This window comes from Mirounga leonina, unplaced genomic scaffold (assembly GCF_011800145.1).
Source record: "Mirounga leonina isolate KUSES-001 unplaced genomic scaffold, KU_Mleo_1.0 Mir_115, whole genome shotgun sequence".
NCBI lineage: Eukaryota > Metazoa > Chordata > Mammalia > Carnivora > Phocidae > Mirounga > Mirounga leonina.
In genome coordinates, this window is record NW_023270268.1 from 12,521,885 (window position 1) to 12,541,911 (window position 20,027).

Consider the following 20,027-nt stretch of genomic DNA (forward strand, 5'->3'; position numbering starts at 1 on the left):
GGGAGAGGGACAAGTAGACTCTGTGCTGAGCGTAGAGCCCCACATGGGGCTCGATCCCACAACCCTGAGATCGTGACCTGAGCGGAAAAACCCAGTCGGGTGCTTAACCAACTGACCCAACCAGGTGCCCCCAGCCTTTAGTTTTTTAATAATCAGCTGCTAGTTAGTGCTCTCAGCAAGGATAAGCATTTGTTGGTTTATTCATCTTTTCATTCAACCTGAAAATATGTGCAGCCTCCTGTGTGATAGATGAGTAAGACATGATCCCTGCCCTAATTGAGCTCAAGGGCTAGTACGGGAAACAGATTTCAAGCAAATAATTAAAATATGATATGTAATAGAATTATATAATGGAGTAAAAAGCAGGTGTTTAGGGAATGCAGATCAGGTAAGAGAACAACCCTGCTGAAAAGCCTGGTCTAGAGAAGTTAGTTGCAGCAGAGGTGACTTACAATAATAGTTATTCATATTTTCTTTACATTTTTATTTATTTATTTATATTTTTAAAAGATTTTATTTATGCATTTGAGAAGGAGAGAGTGCACAAGTCGGGGGAAGAACAGAGGGAGAGGGAGAAGCAGACTCCTCACTGAGCAGGGAGCCAGACATGGGGGCTCCATCCTGGGAGTCCGGGATCATGACCTGAGCTGAAGGCAGACACTTAACTGACCGAGCCATCCAGGCTCCTCTCTTTCCACTTTTAAAGAAATATATGACCATGATAGCACAATCAAGTGTAATGAGGAACATAAAACCTACTTGTAGCCAAGTAGCCAAAGTTAAATCATTTAAAATTTTTTGATAGATGAATATTATGTATTACTATATCTATGCTGATGTAGATTAATCTATTTTGTTTCTATAACCAGCATCTTCCTTTCTTTGTCCATTCCTACCCCCTTCTTTGATATAAGAAACAGAGGCAGTTAGGCTTATAGAGGTTTAAGAATACTTACTTCTTTAATGATGTTTACCATCATCATGGAAGCTGCTAATTAGGCATCTTAAGTCCAGCTCAGAAGCGTGCATTGATGAAGCTCTATATATGTTTTAAGAAGATTCTCTTCCATTGCCAAATTTACAATATCTCTTCCCCTTATCCCATCCAGACACCTCTTATAATCATAACTGCTTATGTTATCAGTGACCTTGTTGGAAAATAGGGAAGCCAAACTTGCTGGTGTTACCATCTTCTTCATCTGGGTGATATTGCTAAATCTCATTCAGCCTTCTATTCTTTTTCTACTCTGTTGACAACTTTTTGTGAATGCAATGCCTCTTGATCTACAGAAAAAGGTTTTCAAGTGAAACAAGACTTTCATTAAGAGTAGGTTATCCCGTTGGAAGCATCAGATGAGACCCAATGTTGCACAAAGCTTACATATCAACTAGGGGAAATGGGAAATTGTCTCAGGTGAAAACAAATTCTTTAAAACATAAGGAATTGCAGAATTTTATCAGTGCATAAACTGGAGGAGAAAAGGTAGAAAATGTTAATTAAGGGTCTGAGAGATAGGATGAGGCAAAGATCTAATGTGATTCCATTTTTGGAGGAACCCATTCATTGGATCAAACCGCTGTTGATTGTTTGCCAAATCCACATTGGCAAACTATATAATAGTTGGCAAATTATATAATAATATAATTATTATAGCTTCAAAATATATTTCATCTAGTGGAGCAGGTCATCATTCACTCTCTAACAAAATGACCTGTTCTTTGTCTGTTTATTCTTCCAAATGGATTTTGGAAACATTTTACTTTAACATAAAAACCTTGCCCTGGGATTTTATTTAGAATTATATTAAACCCCTTGGATTAACTTGAGATTTAACATCTTTGCAAAATTTTAGCTTTTCCATCCAGGAACATGGTATATCTCTCCATTTATTCAGATTTCTTTTATTTCACACAAAGATTATTAAAAAAAAACTTTTTTAAAGATTGTATTTATTTATTTGACAGAGAGGGAGAGCACAAGCAGGGGGAGTGGCAGTCGGAGAAGCAGCCTCCCTCTGAGCAGGGAGCCCGATGCCGGGACTCGATCCCAGGACCCAATCATGACCTGGGATCACGACCTGAGCCGAAGGCAGAGGCTTAACCAACTGAGCCACCCAGGCATCCCTCATTTTTAAATTTTTATTGTGGAAAATTTCAAACATATCCAAGAGTGGAGATGAATGCCTATGTACTGATGGCATGACTTCAATAAAGATCAATTCATGGCTAATCTAGTTTCATACCCACTCCTTCCTACTCTTTCCTGTATGATTGGAAAAAAAAAATTTATATCATAGAATTTTGATTTTTTTTTCATAGAGGACTCAAATATGCTTTACTATTAAGGTTAATTATAAATTTTTATATTGATTATTATTATAGATAGAATCTTTTAAAAATCTTCTAACTGCAAATTCTGCTATAAAGGAAAACTTTAAATTATTTATATATAACTGCTTCACCAGATTTCTAATTATTCTGAGAAATTTAAAGTTATTCTCTTATATTTTCTAAATATAGAATTAGATCAGTATACAACTGTAATTTTGTTTTCTAATATGTAAGCTTCATATCAGTTATCAGCAATTATAATGTACTGATAGAATTTCCAAAAATATATTCAGTAATAACAGTAAATAGAAGGCATTTTTGTCTACTTTGTGATTTTATTAAAGGTGTCTTAAAATATACATTCTTTTATATCCTCTTGAGAAGCTAGAAATGAGTATTGAATTTTACCATATTCTTTTTTATTATCTAATAAGGTAGTTCTATCATTTTACTCCTTGAACAAAGTTAACTGTGCCTTAATAGATTTTTTACATTACTGATTTACCTCATTTTATTGCAGTAATTTGGTTTAATGTATGATGGATTTGTATATTTCGATTTTTGCTTCTGTCTACATATGATTGATCTGTGTGTGTGTGTGTGTGTGTGTGATCTTGGTTGGATTGTATTTTTGAGTGCATTTTAAACAGTTTTCATTTTAGGATAATTACAATAACACAGAGATCATCAGTTTTTAGAAATGTTCAGAAAAGCCAATCGTAAAACTGGTCAGAAATTTTGAGGGAGATAATTCTTTGATCTAGTGTTTATTTTTCCCATTTTTATTGAACTACTGATCAATTTCAAGAACTTACATTTTCTTAAATATTTAATACATTTTACTGAGATTTTCAAATATGTGAGCAGAATATATACTATCTTTTTATCATTTTCATTTAATTTTTGCCTTATATCCTTGTCAGAAATCTTAATTTTTAAAATATTTTTCCTGATTTAGTTTATCTTCTCCGCATAAGGAATGACTAATTACATTTATTTTTCAATTCACATATTTATTAAGTTTATTTAATTGTTATTCATTTTCTCCTGCTTCTTTACATTTTTGTTCTGTAGGAATGTTATTTTACATTTGAAGGCCATTTTGGTTCAGTTCCTTAAGTTTTGTTTTGGAGTGTTCTCATTTAAATTATTTTCCAATTAATCCATAATAACGTGTTGATTTCCTCTTCTAGTCAAGAGTGATTTATAAAAGAGATTTTAACCTCCCGAGTGCTTCAGATATGTTATGAAATTCTGATGTGTTTTATTGTAGTCAGATAATGATCAAAATGAAAGCAGAGATCAAGAGTGACAAATTTTTACCTTTTCAACTCAAAAGTTACTCTTGAAAGGATGTCTTACCATCCAGAATCCATTTTTAGATTGTACTTTCTTTCCCAAATAGATAAACAGTCTTAAGGGTTTGGAGTGGGGAGGAAAGTGTTTGAAGAGGAACGAAGTATTAGATATGAATATGGAAGCCCAAGAGGACCAAGGAAGAATAGAATTTTCCTGTAAATACAGAACATATAGGTCCTTTCCTCTCTTGGCTCAAGTTCTAGGTGAGGCTCAGAGAATAGGGAAACCTCTTCTCTCCCCTATCCCTCAAGTCAATTTGGAAAGTAGAAATTAAACAGACATGGTGGGGGTATATTAAGGTATAAGAGTGCCTGAGATAGCCCCCAATAAGTTTCAGAGTGACTGGCAGGGAGCTAGCTCATCCAAAAGTGATTACAAATGAACGAGAAGACACAAGGGAGTCTGGAAATAAGTGCAAGAAGCAAGAAGCATGGCAGTGACCTGACAGCGGGAGGCCATGGCAGGTCTTTAGATGTAAGCAGGAAGATGGAAAGATCATCTGGGGATGAGCTAGGAATGGGGCAGGTGGTCAGCACAAGGACAGCAGTGACCATACCGAAGAAGCGTATGTTCACTCCCCAGCTTCAGTGTAGAGTTGCCAGATTTGGCAAAGGAAAATACAGGATGTTCAGTCAAGTTTGAATATCAGGGAAACAGCAGATAATATTTTAGTATAAGTATATCCCAAATTTTGCATGGGATATACTTTTACTAAAAATGTTGGTGGTTATGAATTTATGTGAATTTTTTACAGAATTCAGATTTAGTAGGATGTTTTGTATCTTATCTGGCAACCCTCCTCAGTGGCATTTGTGAATATCCCAACAATGTTACATAAAGAGCAAGAAGAAGAAAACTCTTGAAGGGAAAATCTTGATTGTCCATGTTTTATGTCTGAATGGTCTGAGATATCACTCAGAGTTTTGAGGTTTTCTGAAAAGGACCAGATTAAATATTTTGCATTAGAAATAAATGTGGCTGCAAATCAGAAACATTTTCAGTTAAAGAAAAATAAATTGTCATTTTGCACATCCAAAGTGATGCAATTGTTATGCACTGAAATTCATAACAATGTTATTTGTTTTTAAGTTCATGTGACAGGTAAAATATGGTACTTCACAGTATGATGTTTATATCTCTGTCCAAGAGACCAGCACGAGCTAAATTAGGATCTCTCAGTGTTAACTCCATATTCCTAGTCTCCTCCATCTCTGGTCCAATCAGCTAGGACGAGGATGGGAGTGGTGTAATGTGACCATTTCTATGGGTGAGAAGGGAAATAGGGGATCATTATGGACCAGGCAAAGAGCCTGAATTGTGTGTACTATAAATGTCTTCCGTCTCTTGCTGTGACAACTTAGTAATGGATTGTTGAGCTTTAAACTTGGTCCAGAAACTGAAAAGAAATGGGGAAGATGGATTGTTATCTTTCCCATTTCTGGCTCTGGACCAGTTGTCAGAAAAAAGTTCATGGCTTCTTTTTTATAAAGCTACTCTCTTCCCAGTACATTTCATTATGCCCTTGTCATGGAGTAGCATATGTCACTATTATATGTCCTTTGGATCTTATCTTGACATATTATTCCTCTGTTTTATTACCAGTTTTAGACAGCACTATAGTGCAGATTAAACCCTCGACATTCAGTTACAGAAATACCGATGCATTCATTTAGAGTACTGTCAGAATCTTTGTGCCCTTTCAATATCCAGCTTGCCGGAGATGTAGTGAAATGCAATGAAATACATAGCTTTTTCCAGAGCTAGTGAGAACCGGGAATTTATATATAACAAGGAAAAAATTGTTTTCTGCCTGTGAGGTAGCCACAGCAAGCATTAGAAGGTTAATCTCTCTAAGAGTTTTTATTTCCCAATTATGAAAGTTATAGGGCCCCCTTCACCTAAGGGGTTCAGTTGAAATCCAAGAGGAAAATCTCTAGGGGAGTGCTTTATCTGTCTCCTTAATTTCCCAAGTTTGTGACTGGGGGAATGACTCACTCATGATTAGAGTTTTCATGGAGTCGTGAGTCTTAAGTATACTCTAGAGCCTGATAATCGGTTTTACAGTTTAACAGTGAATTAATGTGAGCCCAAGGGGTTTATCTTTCCCTATATGGGCTCCCCCCAATGCCTCTGTCGCTTCAGACACTCTTCAGAAAGCTCCTCACTCACATTCAAGCATTTATCATAATTGTTTAGAATAAAAAATGACATTCATCAGTGCCAGGCTAGATGAGCTCATAGGGAAGACATATTGTCTCTTGTCGTTGTGCCAATTTTATGGATTTTGAGAAGCAGGAGAGAAGGAACATAGCTGTGGTTCATTTTAGGTCATTGTGGATCTGGGGCACTGTGGATGCCAGCCCATAGTGCCTTTCTAGAGGGCAGATTGAGTGGTGTGAGGTTTGAGGGGCGTGATAGGATATGGGGCAGGAGGAGGGGTGCAGCCTTCTCTCCATGATGCTCTATAGCCCAGTTATTCCCTGAACAGTCAGAAATTGAGAATGTGGGGTCTGGGGTAGAGCCAGGCAATGTCCAGGCAGTGACATTTGTCCCACCCTGGGGAGGGACATGCTGAGAGATGGGGCTAGGGAACAATCTCAGGTTTAGAGGGCTTTGGACATCATGCTAAGAACACATTCATTTTTCTTGCAGGCCAGTGGTTCCCTCTGTGTGGAAACCAGACATTTTTTTGTCACCCTGAGTCCTGTTTTTTCTCTCACAGTGTTCTGCTCAAGCATCGACTGTCCCAGGGAGGCTTCTGGCTTTCCTGGCTGCTTTACAGCTCTCTTCTCTATCCAAGCATTTGTTTAGCATGTATTACAGAGTCCTCTGTGATCTAACTAACCATTAGCCTGTCACCCATACTTAACGAGAGGCTTCTTAACTGTTCTCATGCCCAATACAGTCTTGGGCGAGTGATGGACAGATAGATGAGTGGATAAATTTACTAACCCATTTCATCTCCATATCAATCCAATGAGGTAGGAACTATCACTCTGACCATTGGTCAGATGAAGACACTGAGTACCTAAAGCATAAGTAACATGCCCAAGGCTCCCAAGCTGGTAAGGGATGGCCCTGGGATTCAGGACCGTGAGGCTTCAATCCACAATCCATGGTTTTAATCACACAGCTTCTGTGTCCCTAAATCAAAATGACAGGTAATGGATCAACCTCACATCCTACCTGAAACTGTAAATTCTAAAACCACAATGATGCACAGAAATAGAAAATATTGATTTGGGAAGATAAGATTTGATTGTTTAATTCTTTTAGAACCCATACAAAGTGAAATACTATTGCTAATGATTTTGCTTATTCTAACTCTTTTCACATGCCCAGCCAGGCTGGTTAAGTTGACCTGTAAATCTCTTCCTAACTCTGGTGCCCAGGCCTGGCATGTAGGTTTCTGTCATTTACTTTTCCTCTTTCAGCCTATGATTCTGTAAATATAGTCACTCTCCCCCAGGATTTGCAGTCAGGGCTGTTCTAAATACCCTGGTCTAATAGACCCCTTCGAGACACTTGCAGTTCATCAAACAAGGGTTTGGTTTAGAAAATACAATTCTCATACCTAGAGAACAATTGAGCCAGAGAATCCTAGAAGTCATCTCATCTCCCTGCTTCTGACCCACCAGAGAGCCCTTCTCTCTGCCTTCCATCCCTCCCTCCTTTCTTGCTCTATGATCAATTGTAGCTTCTACTTGCTGTTTGCATATGAGCTTCCAGTTTCATATTCATAGCTCTTCCTGCTGCATTATTTAAGCAAAGACCTATCATAAATGTCAAAATGCAGTCTTAAAATAAAAGAGAAAACAAATCCAGACTTAACCAGTTTCCAGAGTACTTTTTTTTTTTTCTTCCTGGGGTGTTGGGGAAACAAAGGGAATAAGAAATTATAAGCCGGTATGCATCTGGATAGCCAAATGCCATTCCCTATGGAAATTGCATAAAACATTTCTCCCAACCCAAAAGAAAAATAAACCGTGACAATTTTATTCCAATTTATTTTAAATTAAAGATTCTTTTTTTCTTCTTTGAAGCAGCGTATTTACTGATTGTTGTAAAAGGGATTAGAAACTTACCTCAATGAAAATGAAAGAAAATGGGTTGGGGCCTTCATATAAATGTTTAATGCTTCTTACCTCAACAGATTTGGAAAGGGTTGTCTTATTAAGTGTATTTCCTCATTGGGTATGTCTTAAAACAAGGGTCTGAAGATTATGGCGCCTGGACTAAATCCAGCGTGACACTTGTTTTTATAAATAAAGTTTTATTGGAACACAACCATAGCCATTCACTTTAGTATCCTATATGGCTGCTTTCATGCTACAACCTCAGAGTTGAGTAGTTGTGACAGAGATTGTATGGCTTACAAAACTGAGAATATTTACTCTCTGGTCCTTTACAGAAATTGTTTGCCCATCTCTGTTTTAGAACATCCAAAAGAGAGGACATGACCTTCTTTAGTGTTGGAGACCACAGTTTGAACTAGGAAATTCTGGGATTAAATGTGATTTATCACTGGGAAAATCCACTTACGGACCTTAAAGCCCAGTAAGACCTATGTTCCAATTCCGTCTTTGTTTGGGACTACCCTGCATGCCACTGACAAGTTGTTTAGCTTTTCTGAAACTCAATTATTTTATCTGTAAAATGAAGACACTTTTTATTGTGAAGAGCTACTATGCCGTTAAATGGGAAAATGTTCCGAAGTGTGCAGTGTGTTGCCAGCCATTTAGTGGACACTTAGTGAATATAATTTTTGGCCTTGTTATGTCCAAATTGAGGAATGAGCTACATGTGAATGCACAGATTCTTCTGTCTGGACAAATGTCCATTTGTGTGGTGGAAAAATTCTTTATCATTTTAACACATTCTGTATTTTATCATGAGTCTTTGGGGAAAAAAATGCTTTTGTCTACTATACCTCGGATCCTATTCAAAGGTTTTACCAAGTACTTCCTGATTCATTTGAAACTATTATTTAAGGCCAGTTTTAAGTAGGATTGCCCATGGTCACGGCAATTATCAATGATTTCCAACAGCACTTTAATGGCATTTATGCAATGAAGAGCAGGGAACTTGTGTTTCAGAAATTGCCTTGCTGCACAGCATTTTCCCCTGTATAAAATCAGTCTCTTACCTATACTCCAGGTCTCAGAGGCCAGACCTCTCGAGGATGTTCCAACTCCAAGAAATGTAGTCCAGCAGCCTTACTGCTGAATGTGTAAAATTCCACTTGAGAAGGAACTGGGCACTTGTTCACAGCATCACAATCAGCTGGAGACCTCAAGTGATTTTGTTAAATATTGTGCTTCTTGTGTGGAATAAGTTTTCCAGCCTCAGTCCAGGGAAACACTCTAGCGTTGTGTCCATTTTGTCCAAGATGAAGGACACCATTTCTATGGGTACTTGGCCCACCTATTTTGGAGAGATGCAAGTAAGCCATCTAGACTAAAGAAGTAAGTCTTGTGTTAAAAAATATTTTTCCCCAGACATTTCACTTAAACATTATGGCACAAATACTTATCCCCAGGAGGTGGGCTGCCATGCAGCATCATTATTCTCAATTTACAGATGAATGACAATGTGATATGATGGAGCAAAGTGAGGCACTTGACAGTCATAGTAAATACTCAGAGCTCAGAAGCAGCAAATGACTACTGGACGCTTTTGTTGTGCGCATATGACCAGGTGTGCCAAGAAATTGGCAAGTAGTCTATGCCCTTCACCCTCCTTCCAGCATGACTTCTGTGCACAAATATCACTCCAGTTGTATTACGTTTCCCCATGGCCTTTCCCTTGGCCTTGACCTCATCTCTCCTCCTCCTTTCTCTTCCCCGCCTCCCTCATCTCTCTTTTCTCACCTTTTTCCTTTTCTCTCCTTATCCTATCATATTGTGTTTTGCTAAGCGGCCTTAAATCTCTTTTGCAACAAGGCAGGGTATTAAGTAAATATATATCAGAGAGAATCACAGAAACTCATAGTTGGAAGTAATGGAAGAAGAGCAAGGATCACAGTTCCTCCTATCAGAGCTAAGTGAGCAATATTTACATAAAGCCATGTTGATATGATTAAGCTTCTCCAAACCAATTGTTTTTTGTTCTATATCACAAAAGCACAGCAAATCAAAAAGTTGAATAGATTAGGGTTGTGGGGGTATGGTTTTGCACATCACATTCATGCTATAATCCGTGGACATATGTTTCGTATCTTGGAGCTCTCCCTCTCCCCCGCTTTGATTAAGAGTCCAGCATTACTCATATCAACCCATATTTTCTTTATTTAAGTGCATAGAATAAAGTCATTCTTCACTTGTATTCACACAGAGACAAAACTTTGATAATGGGCACATATAGCTCACAAAGTAGTCAGATAATCACCTGGGTTTCTATGCCCTTGTAAAAACACTTCAGAATTCTCTGAACTCAATATAAATGTAATGTTGACTGAAACTTCTAGATCAAGAATTTTCAACATAAGATCAAGACCCATCAGAACAATGGTTTTCAATCTTGGCTGCATATTAGGATCATCTGAGAAGCTTAAAAAAATACTGTCGCCCTTTCCCACACCAAAGGTTCTGATTTTTGGTCTGGAGTCAAGACCTGGCATTGATATTAAAAAAAAAAAAAAACCCTCTTCACATAATTCTAATATTAGCTAGGGTTGAGAAGCGCCATACTAATTGGTTTTGAGTTATATAGTCGATTGTAAGTCTCCTCAGCTTTTTATTTTCCTTTTTAATGAATAATCAGAATAGAACAGCAAATATCAGTATGCTGTTCATATAGTAATGATGGGTACTATTCCATGAAATTCCTGTCTCAGTTTCGTGTATATTAGGGTGGATACTGTTACTATTTAAAAATAATTTCTTACTGTGGACTGTAATCAAAGTTTGAAAAACACTGCTTTAGATTATCTTCAACAGAGAAAATATGTTGATAGCTGCCTAGGGAAAATCAGAAAATCTTCATCTGTCCTAAGAGAGAAGCCCAACTGCACTATTTTTAAATGCTTGTATGGCATGCAGAGGTATCGCCAAGTGATCTCTGCACTATCAAATGTTTCTTACCTCTTTATAGAAGCACTTACACATTCTCGAAGACACTGAGCCCAACTTTCTGCTCTCCTGTAGTCACCCTTGCTGCTTAAAATTAAGTTGCATTTCTTTAAAAAAATCTTTTAGCTTAGTCTCCTCATTTTTAAATCAGCTCATTCTGACCCTTAGTTAGGGATATTTATGGGAGAGTTACACTTCATTAGCAAATACAGGATCTCCAGTCTGGCACTAAAGTATTCTATCAGTTCTCTAAAAATCCCCATCAAGCCTGTGGGCCTAGCATTTTAACAAAACTTTCTGGAATCTTCCAGGAGGCTTTCTGGAAGGAGAAGTAGAGCTTTGGTATTAACATTAAGTGCCTAGATATTCCAGGATAATGAGTGGTTTTCATAGATGATGTCCAAGTGATTCGGCCCTGCTGATCTTTTCACGGTTCACATAATGGAAATGTAGAAACCCTATCGAGAAGACTGGGGAGTTTCTGGCCTCACTGGCCCCATCTCTGGAAAAGGGGACCACTCCCCCCCCCCTTTTGTCCACAGGACAACAGGCTCAAGTGTTTAACCACATGGCAAAAGAGAGGAAGGCAGGTTGTTCACAAATTCTTCAGGAATTCAAGCATAAGCATCTTAAATATGAGCAAACTTCCATACCTAACATCTTCCAGAAAATACACATGACAGAGGGAAGTGAGAATTGGAGAATTAATTGAAGACCTAGGCAGGGGTTGATCTAGGGGCGATATGAATGTCTCAAAAATGCTTCAATGAGGTAAGAAGGAGGGCTGAATCAATTGATCAAAAAATAATTCAGAGCTGCTAACAGAAACCTCTAAGTTTGGATGTGAACCTTCTGGAGATATTGAGGTGGCCAGTGAAACACAACGTGTCTGAAACTAGCCTTCAGATGGCAAAGGAAAAGGCAAATAAGAACTCTGATCTTGTGGGGAGTTTGGGAAAAAAAAAACAAACCTGTGGTCGTTCATTAAAAATAATAAGCTTTCTCTCAAGCGGGATGCAACACCAGATTATTTTTAACAATTTTCTGCTCTGACAGCCAGTGAAAAAGCCTCATGCAACAGAAAGGGAAATGAATTAAATAAATCAGTCCAAAAAAGAGGGATCAAAGGCATACCATGAAAAGAGTGAAAGATGTCTGAAAAATCTGCTTTGGATTATAGATGAACGTGACTAGGGCAATACTGTGGGTGGAAGCCCAGAAAGTTGAGGCCTAGCTGATTAAATTTCAAGGCCAATTCCCAACAATGAGCAGATCTTACAGCAGAGCTGAGGGTATGAAACCCACACTCTGCCGTCAGTAACTGCATGGACTAGGGGAATCAGGTGGAGGGTACACAGAGGGACAGGGTCAGGACTCCGGTGAAGGCAAATACAAAGATTTTCGTATTGCAAGTGATCTTGACGACCAGATCTCATTCCTCCCATAAGGATTTGTAAAATGTTCTACACCTTTGAAAGTCAGAAAGGGAACACATGTGGGACTAAAGAAAAAATAGAGAAAGTCAGAAGTCGTGGTTGGACATTGGCTTGGAAGAAGTGAAGATGAAAGGTTATATTCTCACTTTCCTACTTTATAGATCAAAAGCTATTTAGACAACTGAATGGTCTGGTTTCCACAGGTTTCAAACACACCCATATAAACAGATAACTGGGGTTGACCTGTACTTGAAGACTTGAAATGATATTCTTATGTTATTCTTTTTCCCTTCCTTTCTTTTCCCCCACCCCATCCCTTTATGTCTCTTTTTCACTTGTAAAGATCCACAGCATCTATGAAAGCCATTGGGTGTGAGAGCTTAGGCAAGGTCAGGCTTACCTCCATTTGGAGGATGAAGACCATGGATCATTCTTCCTGTTACTCTAAGATTTTTTTGTAATAGCCTTAACATAGTCTATCAACTTGGTTTTCTATAGTTACTGGCAGATACATACCATTAAAAAGGGGAGGTGGGTGAGAGGTACAATGTGCTCATTTCATAAACAGTGAGGATATCTAGAGCTGGCATCTTGTTTTTCAGCTTGCTGAGGGGAGAGAAGTAAATCAAAGGAAGAATGGGTGGTGACAGCTGGGAGGGTCGGGGTTATGGGAATATGTAGGAGGAAGGGAGTAATGAGCAGGATTTTGGCCAAAGCTGAGAGGTGTTCCCCAGTGACATTATTTCATTAGATTTTCACAGTATTCTTGTAAGATGGGTAGAACAAGTAGCACTGTCTCCATTACGTTGATGAGAAAAATGAAGCCCGAGATGTTAAGTGACTTGCTTTGAGCTCTGACAATAAGGGACTAAATCAAAAGTGGACACCACGTCTGCTGATTCTCACTTTATTCTGCCAGATCAATAATGAAGTTGAAGTTGAAGTATCTCTACGAGCCTGTGAAAATTCTCTGACCAGTCATTCTTACTGTGACCCTCAAGACCGTGGTGACCTGCCTACTCTTTACCTTTCCAGTCTTCCTAGCTCTGCCCTGGCCCGTTAATGAGCTCCATACTGAACTCATTCCGTCTTCTCTTCTCCCCAGCTGCTCCCCATCTTTCAGCTCTCTGTGACATATTTCTTCTCCCGAAGAGTCCTATCTAACGTCTCTGAGTCAGTGAAAATTGACCCTCCTTCGTGCTCTGTAGATTTTGTTCTTACCCCTAGTCTAGCACCATTCTGTAACTGCCTGTTTTTCTATCCCTATATCCGTCTTGAACTTCTTAGGGATAGTGATTTTCTTATTTAGCATTACATCCTCAGTGCCAAGCGCAGCTTTTGGCATATACTAAGCCTCTCAAGTGTTTGTTCAATCAATCAATCAAGCCAAGATCAGAAGGTATGATCATTTTTAAAATTCACTTTTACATTTTAGAGTACAACCAAGCCCCTCTGCTATTGATATAGCCTAAATTTAGTTTTGTGCAATCAACAAATGTTAACCAAGATGCTTAGTACCTCTATGGGGTTGTATGTCCAGGCTTCTCATGGTGCTTGTTATATAACAGGTCCTCAGTACATAGTTGGCAGTGAATTACTTAGTACAAAGATGATTAATATACCGATTTCCTAAGGCGTTTAGACAATGTCTTGCATGTAAATAATGATGATACGGGACAGAATATGGAAAGAGCCATATGGGAAGAATTTTGGGTAGCTTTCTTTTGCTAAGCTGAAAAACATGATGGCAAGGAGTGAGGACTTAAAGGAGGCCCATGTAATAACTGACTCCTGGGAAATAGACAGCAGAATAGGAGGCCCATGTAATAACTGACTCCTGGGAAATAGACAGCAGAATATGATGTAGCCTGTGGAAATAAAAAATGGCTTAACTCATCTCGACAAGAAAAATATGCCACCTACTGGTTCATTATGTATTTGTAGTGATGCCCTTAAATATCACCAGAGTCACAAGTATTTAGAAAAATATCAAGATGCTTTCTAGACAAAATGCCACCACTAGTAGGACAGAAGTCATATTTATAGGAACAGAGTAAGGGTCTGCAGCATGATTGTTGTTTTGATCTCCAGTTCAATGTGTTCTTGATGGGCTATCTTCCGTTTCACCTGCCTCTCTGAGGACTCTTAATGAGCATTTCTGGAAGTACTCTCTCCCGCATGTATTTAAGGGCTCACTGTAAAAAGACTGAAGTGTCATGGATACAGAGTTCAGGCCGTTCATCCCAGCAGCCTAGGTTTGAAACCCAGCCCCACCACCTAATAGCTACACAATCTTGGGTAATTAACTGAACCTCGCCATGTTGGAGTGTTAAATATATGAACCTATAAAAAATTCTCCTTTCTGCTTAAGCTACTTTGATTGCATTTTTTTCACTTGCCACTGTGTGAGTGCTAGTACAATATCTACTAATTCCTGAACACTGCTTGAGAAGATATCACCATATAAAGCAATTGGTATTCTCGTTACATCCATGTCTCTGGAAATCATATAACCAGTATTTATTGTCCTGCTAGCATTAAGATAATAAAGATGAACAAGATAAACAGGGTGCTTCTCTTTGATGGTACAATAATGACTAATTGTTTTCAAAAACATTAACTTTTACTCTACTTATTCCAAAATGTTCTTTTCTCTGGAGAGCTGAACATCTTCTCTTAGTAGAAGTGTATCTTAAAACCAAAGACATCTCATCCATTTTAATACAAAGATACAAACTAAAATGCAAAGCAGGAACTTTGTGGTGAAAGTTTCATTTATTTATTTTCGATAAAGTAAATCCCAAGCCTCTGGCTGTTCTTTATGAAACTTTCCCAAGGCAGGAGGATTTTTCAGTGTAATGAAATTAATGGTATCATGACTGGAGGACAATCACTCATTCTGCTGTATGCTTTTTTGGCTCTTCTCTTCTCCATTTGCCTATGATGATGCAATTTGTTTCCTGATAATGGATGGGCTTCTTCTCCCTTTCAGTCACTTGCATGAGGCACTGAAACTTGCTCAAGACATGTCCAAAGTTCATCTGCTTAGAGGATTTTTTTTTTGAGTCTTTCATGGTTGATGAAATTAAATTTATAGTTGTGACACAAGTACAAGAGTGTGTGTGTGTGTGTGTGTGTGCTTTGTCCTTAAAATGTATGCAGTGGCCTTTTAATGTTATAATATATGGTCAGGCTGCAGTTGCTATGGATACAATAACCAAATTGTCTGACCTTTGAGGGTAGGGAGATGCACGGGTGGCAGCTCTGATCAGAGCTGAGGATGGATGATAGAATGAAAGTAAAGATTAAAGAGTAAGGGGCTCTTTATATCTTAATGTTCAGATCAGAGCAATCTATTCTTTCCCTGTGTCTACCGACAGTATCCATCAGAGCAAGACTGAAGACTTAGTAGTATTCCTTTAATTATTTTTATACTATATATTTTGGATCCTGGATGAGTGTAGTTTTGGAGTTCTTGATTAGATTATAGATGGTCTATAATTTTTTACATAGCATAAAATCATGCTTTCTGGTAATGGCACACATTATATCCAGATTAGTGTCCACACAAGACAATGTTACTATTAAGACAGCAAATGCGTGCTTTTGTTTGGAATGTACCAAGTTGATTAGTCAACTGAATACTTTCTCTGTTCAGAAGAGATCACTCTCTAGGACCTCTATGACCACTGGGGAGTTTCTCTGTGTCTTCCTTTCGTATCATTAAGGTTTAGAAGATACTCCAAATGAGAAGTTCATATATCTGTGTTTCTTCTGTTTGTACTATGTGTCAGGGGAATGTGAAGGAAGTGTGGAATATGGGGAGTGGCATCATCACCCTAATTGCTAGAGGGAGGGTATTCTATGCCCAGTACAGTGTTAAGCTCTATGGATACAGACATGAGTAGGAAATGATTCCTGCCCTCAAGAACTCGCTTGGCAGACTGCATATTGAGTAGGGGCAGAAAGGAGTAAAGTCAGCAAATGCAGCCAAATATAAAAGGAAGAAGTGAGTCCAATGGGATGGGCAGGAAAGAAGCTGAAGGGAAAGTATACTTGAGATGGGACCCAAAGGAAGGGCAGACCTAGATAACAAGGAAAGACCAGGTTCAGTGTTAGTAAATTTCAGAACTGGTAAATATGCTGCATGTATTTTTTGAATGTGTCAAATATTATATTAAAATAGAGGTAAGGTCAAGCAAGTAGTGTGAGCAAAGATACACATGGGGCATGATCTAGTGGTTAAGGGACTTCGGGTAGTTTGGTTCTGTTGGGGAAGCAGAGGGTTTTACTAGGTATTCTGTAGCAATGAAGATGCTGAGACAATTGTGGGGCCCACGAAGGGGCTATAAATGACTAGTTTTTTGCCTATGAAATTATATAAAGTATGTATAGTATGTTAGATATTTTTTTTCCAATATGGAGCTTTGAGTGAGTTATAGACAGATTTTTTTTCATCTTGAGAAATCGATCCACTTTGATACTCTACAGGTGATGACATGGTCACCTCCAAGCTTCCAAATACTCATCAATAAGATTGTGAAGATGCACTTGGCATTCTCAACTCGGAGGGTTTTTTTTCCCCAAACAAAATAGGTAACCTGTGTCTCAGTGTTAATATACACATATTGCTTCCCATGCAGGGAAGTCAGAGTGAGAGCAGGTGCTTTGGCACAAGGGAGTAGAACATCCTACAGGTTTCGTTTGTGGGTGTGTGTTTTTGAAATCAAGTGTATGCTAAAAATGGACAGTCTTACAGCCTTTGTTTGTTTGTTTGTTTGTTTGTTTGTTTGTTTGTTTCTTTCTTTCTTTCTTTCTTTCTTTCTTTCTTTCTTTCTCTTTCTTTTCAAAAGGACCTTCTTAAGAAATGCTACTCTGCCAAGGCATCTTACCTCTTCCAGCAGGATAAGTTCTATGATGTCAGCTACGACACAGGAGACAAGTCTATCCAATGCAGCAGGAGACCAGATGCGTTCAAGTTCTGGATGACTTGGAAGGCCCTGGGCACATTAGGTCTAGAAGAAAGAGTCAATCGTGCACTCGCTTTATCTAGGTACTTGCCTGTGTGTGTATGTGTGTGTACGTGTGTGTGTGTGTGTGTACGTCTATAACAGAAAGACTTGATGGAAATAACATTTGCAAAGTCTGGATACATGTTCTTTCTTGTGTGCATTTCTCCTTTCATCTAATGACCATTTTCTCAGTACCTGCTACATGTTAGGAATTGTGAACCAAGCAGTCTTACCCCCACCCTCCCGGATCCCAGCTCAGTAAGAGATACACTTAGGTGACGAAGCTGATAAAATACAAGTGAACCTACTTTTTGGTAAAGGTGGGTACATGATGCTCCAGGAGCACTCAGGAGGGTTCCTTAGTATTCTTGAGGGACATTGGCAGAAGCCCTGGAGGAAGTGACATTCACCTAAGACCCAGGGAAGAAAGAGGAGAAGAATGGTGCAGGCAGAGGGAGCACCAAGCCCAAATCACGGTGACTTTAAAGACCTGAATAGCAGGTTTGTGAGAATGTGGGGCTGGAAGGAAGACGTGAAGGTAAAGGTAATGTGGAAGTGCTATGGCTACTTGTCTCCTTGTAACATTAGACACAAAGCTTTTGAAGCCGTTTTCCAAGACATTAGAAAAGCCTTTAGATACAGGTGGTGGACACTTGCCAACCAAACAAGACTCTTCCGCTAAGCATGGATCAGTGGGTGCACATGGGCAGGCCACAGCCAGATTTAGTTTTAAATGTGATTTTTTGAGCCTGAACTACATAGGCTTAATCTACTCGGTGTCAAAACAAACAAACAAACAAACATTTAAAGATGTAAAATACTTAAAAATAGGGAGATTTGTCAAAAATCTGGATTTTGGGCTTCTCCCGAAGGATCAGAATGCTCTCAATCCCACCTGGTGACAAACCACTGAACATGCTGGTGCCTGTCTAGAGAACCACACTCCCCTGTACCTCCTCCTGTTTTTCGCAGACAACCTAGACTCACAACCTAGCTCTGGCATTTACAAGCAAGGTGACTTGGGCAAGTTTCTGAACCTCTCTGTACCTCAGTTCCGTCCCAGTAAAATGGAGATAAAATGCTATGTCGTTCAAATAGTTGTCATGAGGATTAAATGAACTGATATATGTCAAACACTTAGAACAGTGCCTGGCCTGTGCTACATGCCATCTGAGTTTTGGTTATTCTTACCTGCTTGACCACTATAGGCTTGACCACTATGATCTCGGGTTTGGATTCTCTCTTGTTCAGACTTCCTGGTCACATTGCACTTGCAAAATCCTGAAGTCTCTCCTTAGAGATTTAAGACAGTTTTCTCTTTCCTGACTGGGAGTTGTATGAGTGCTCCGTGCAACAACTGTCTGAAAACTCAGTGTCTTAAAACAGCAATTATTTATTCTCAGACATCTGCAAGTGGGCTGGAGTGGCTTTATCGCATACTGTGCCGGCTGGAGGGGTTGGTGGAGGGTCCCTGTCTACTCCCCACATGCTTGGCATCTTCCTTGGATTAACAGGTGAGCCAGAGTGTGTTCTTGTGATGGAGATGACAGAAGACCAAGAAGACAAGCCCCATTATGCAGGCCGACTTTGAAGTCCTGATTGTATCGTATCTACTGGCATTCCAACGGCCAAAGCAAATCACATGGCTAACCTCAATGTCAAGAGGCAGGGAATACAATGGGCCTTTTATCAGGAAGAACTGAAAAGTTACATGGTATTGACCTTGAAAATGAAACAGCCAGTTTTTTACCAGCAAAATGGGTTTATTTGGGAATGGCAGAGGAATTGCAGTTCAGGAGATTCAAACTATGGCAAACCATAAGCAAGTCTGGAGAACAAGAGTTTGCTTATATAGAGGAAAGGGGGAAGTTGAGAGGGGTTGCTTTAGACATGAGACCATTGGACAAGACAGAGAGGGATGGCTTCTCACTGGCTGGTAGTATGGCTTCTCATTGGCTGGGGCTTTTGCTAGACAAGGAGAAAATCTTCTTCCCATTTGCTGTGATAGTCGAATAGGCTTCTTCCAGTTGGAAAATGCAAGGTATGCCTTTTCCTGTTGAGGTCTGCAATCGATGTCGAGTTTGTAGGGCACAAAAGCTCCATCTTCAGGGCTTCCTAAGTCCATTTCAAATGAGGTCTCCTTTATTATTTTTCATAATGGCTTGGATATAAGGACAGGTAAAAAGATGGATTTGGCATTTTTAGAAGATTGTTAAAAGTCAGCAATTCTAGTGATTATGGCTTAAGTAGTTTAAAAAATCTATAAATCCTCTACCATTTAGGATTCTTTATGTGGCAAGCAACAGAAACCGTAATTCAAGATACTAGAAACAAAGAAAGGTAATTTATTACCCCATGTTCCTTATAAGCTAGTATAATGATGACTTCTGGAATGACTTCATTTAGGGGCTTAAACTGTATCATCAGGCCTCAATCTTTTTCCATCTTTCAGGGTTGCTCTCTTTTATGTTGGTTTATTCCTATGGAGGAAGATGGCTGCTGCGAGTGCCAGATCTCTATCCTCTATCATCCCAGGTTCGAGTTCAAGGTCCAAATGAGAGTGTGTTCCTCTCTCAAGAATCCTAAAGAAAGTTTTCATATCTGAATGAGGCAAATGTCCATCTGTCATCAGTTACTGTTGCCAGGGAAATGTGATACTCTCACTGGTCATGCTGAGTCACATGCCCTCCCTTGGCATTGGGCAACATCAGTTCCTCCTATAGAAAATATGCTGAAACTAGGTGAGGAATATGCTTTTATTAGAAGTAGGGTTAATGTACCTCCATCAGAATTAGGGAGATAATTACCCAATGGTGAAA

General features: G+C 39.0%; 1 protein-coding gene across 2 annotated transcripts in view; it reads left to right on the top strand.

The window, feature by feature from the left end:
- GADL1 (glutamate decarboxylase like 1) overlaps positions 1 to 20,027 on the top strand; it is a 161,713-nt gene that overhangs the window by 66,789 nt on the left and 74,897 nt on the right. For both annotated transcript variants that reach the window (XM_034993301.1, XM_034993292.1), the window contains exon 12: positions 17,050 to 17,249. In XM_034993301.1, coding sequence (XP_034849192.1) covers positions 17,050 to 17,249 — 200 coding nt within the window. The remainder of the gene's footprint in view (positions 1 to 17,049; positions 17,250 to 20,027) is intronic.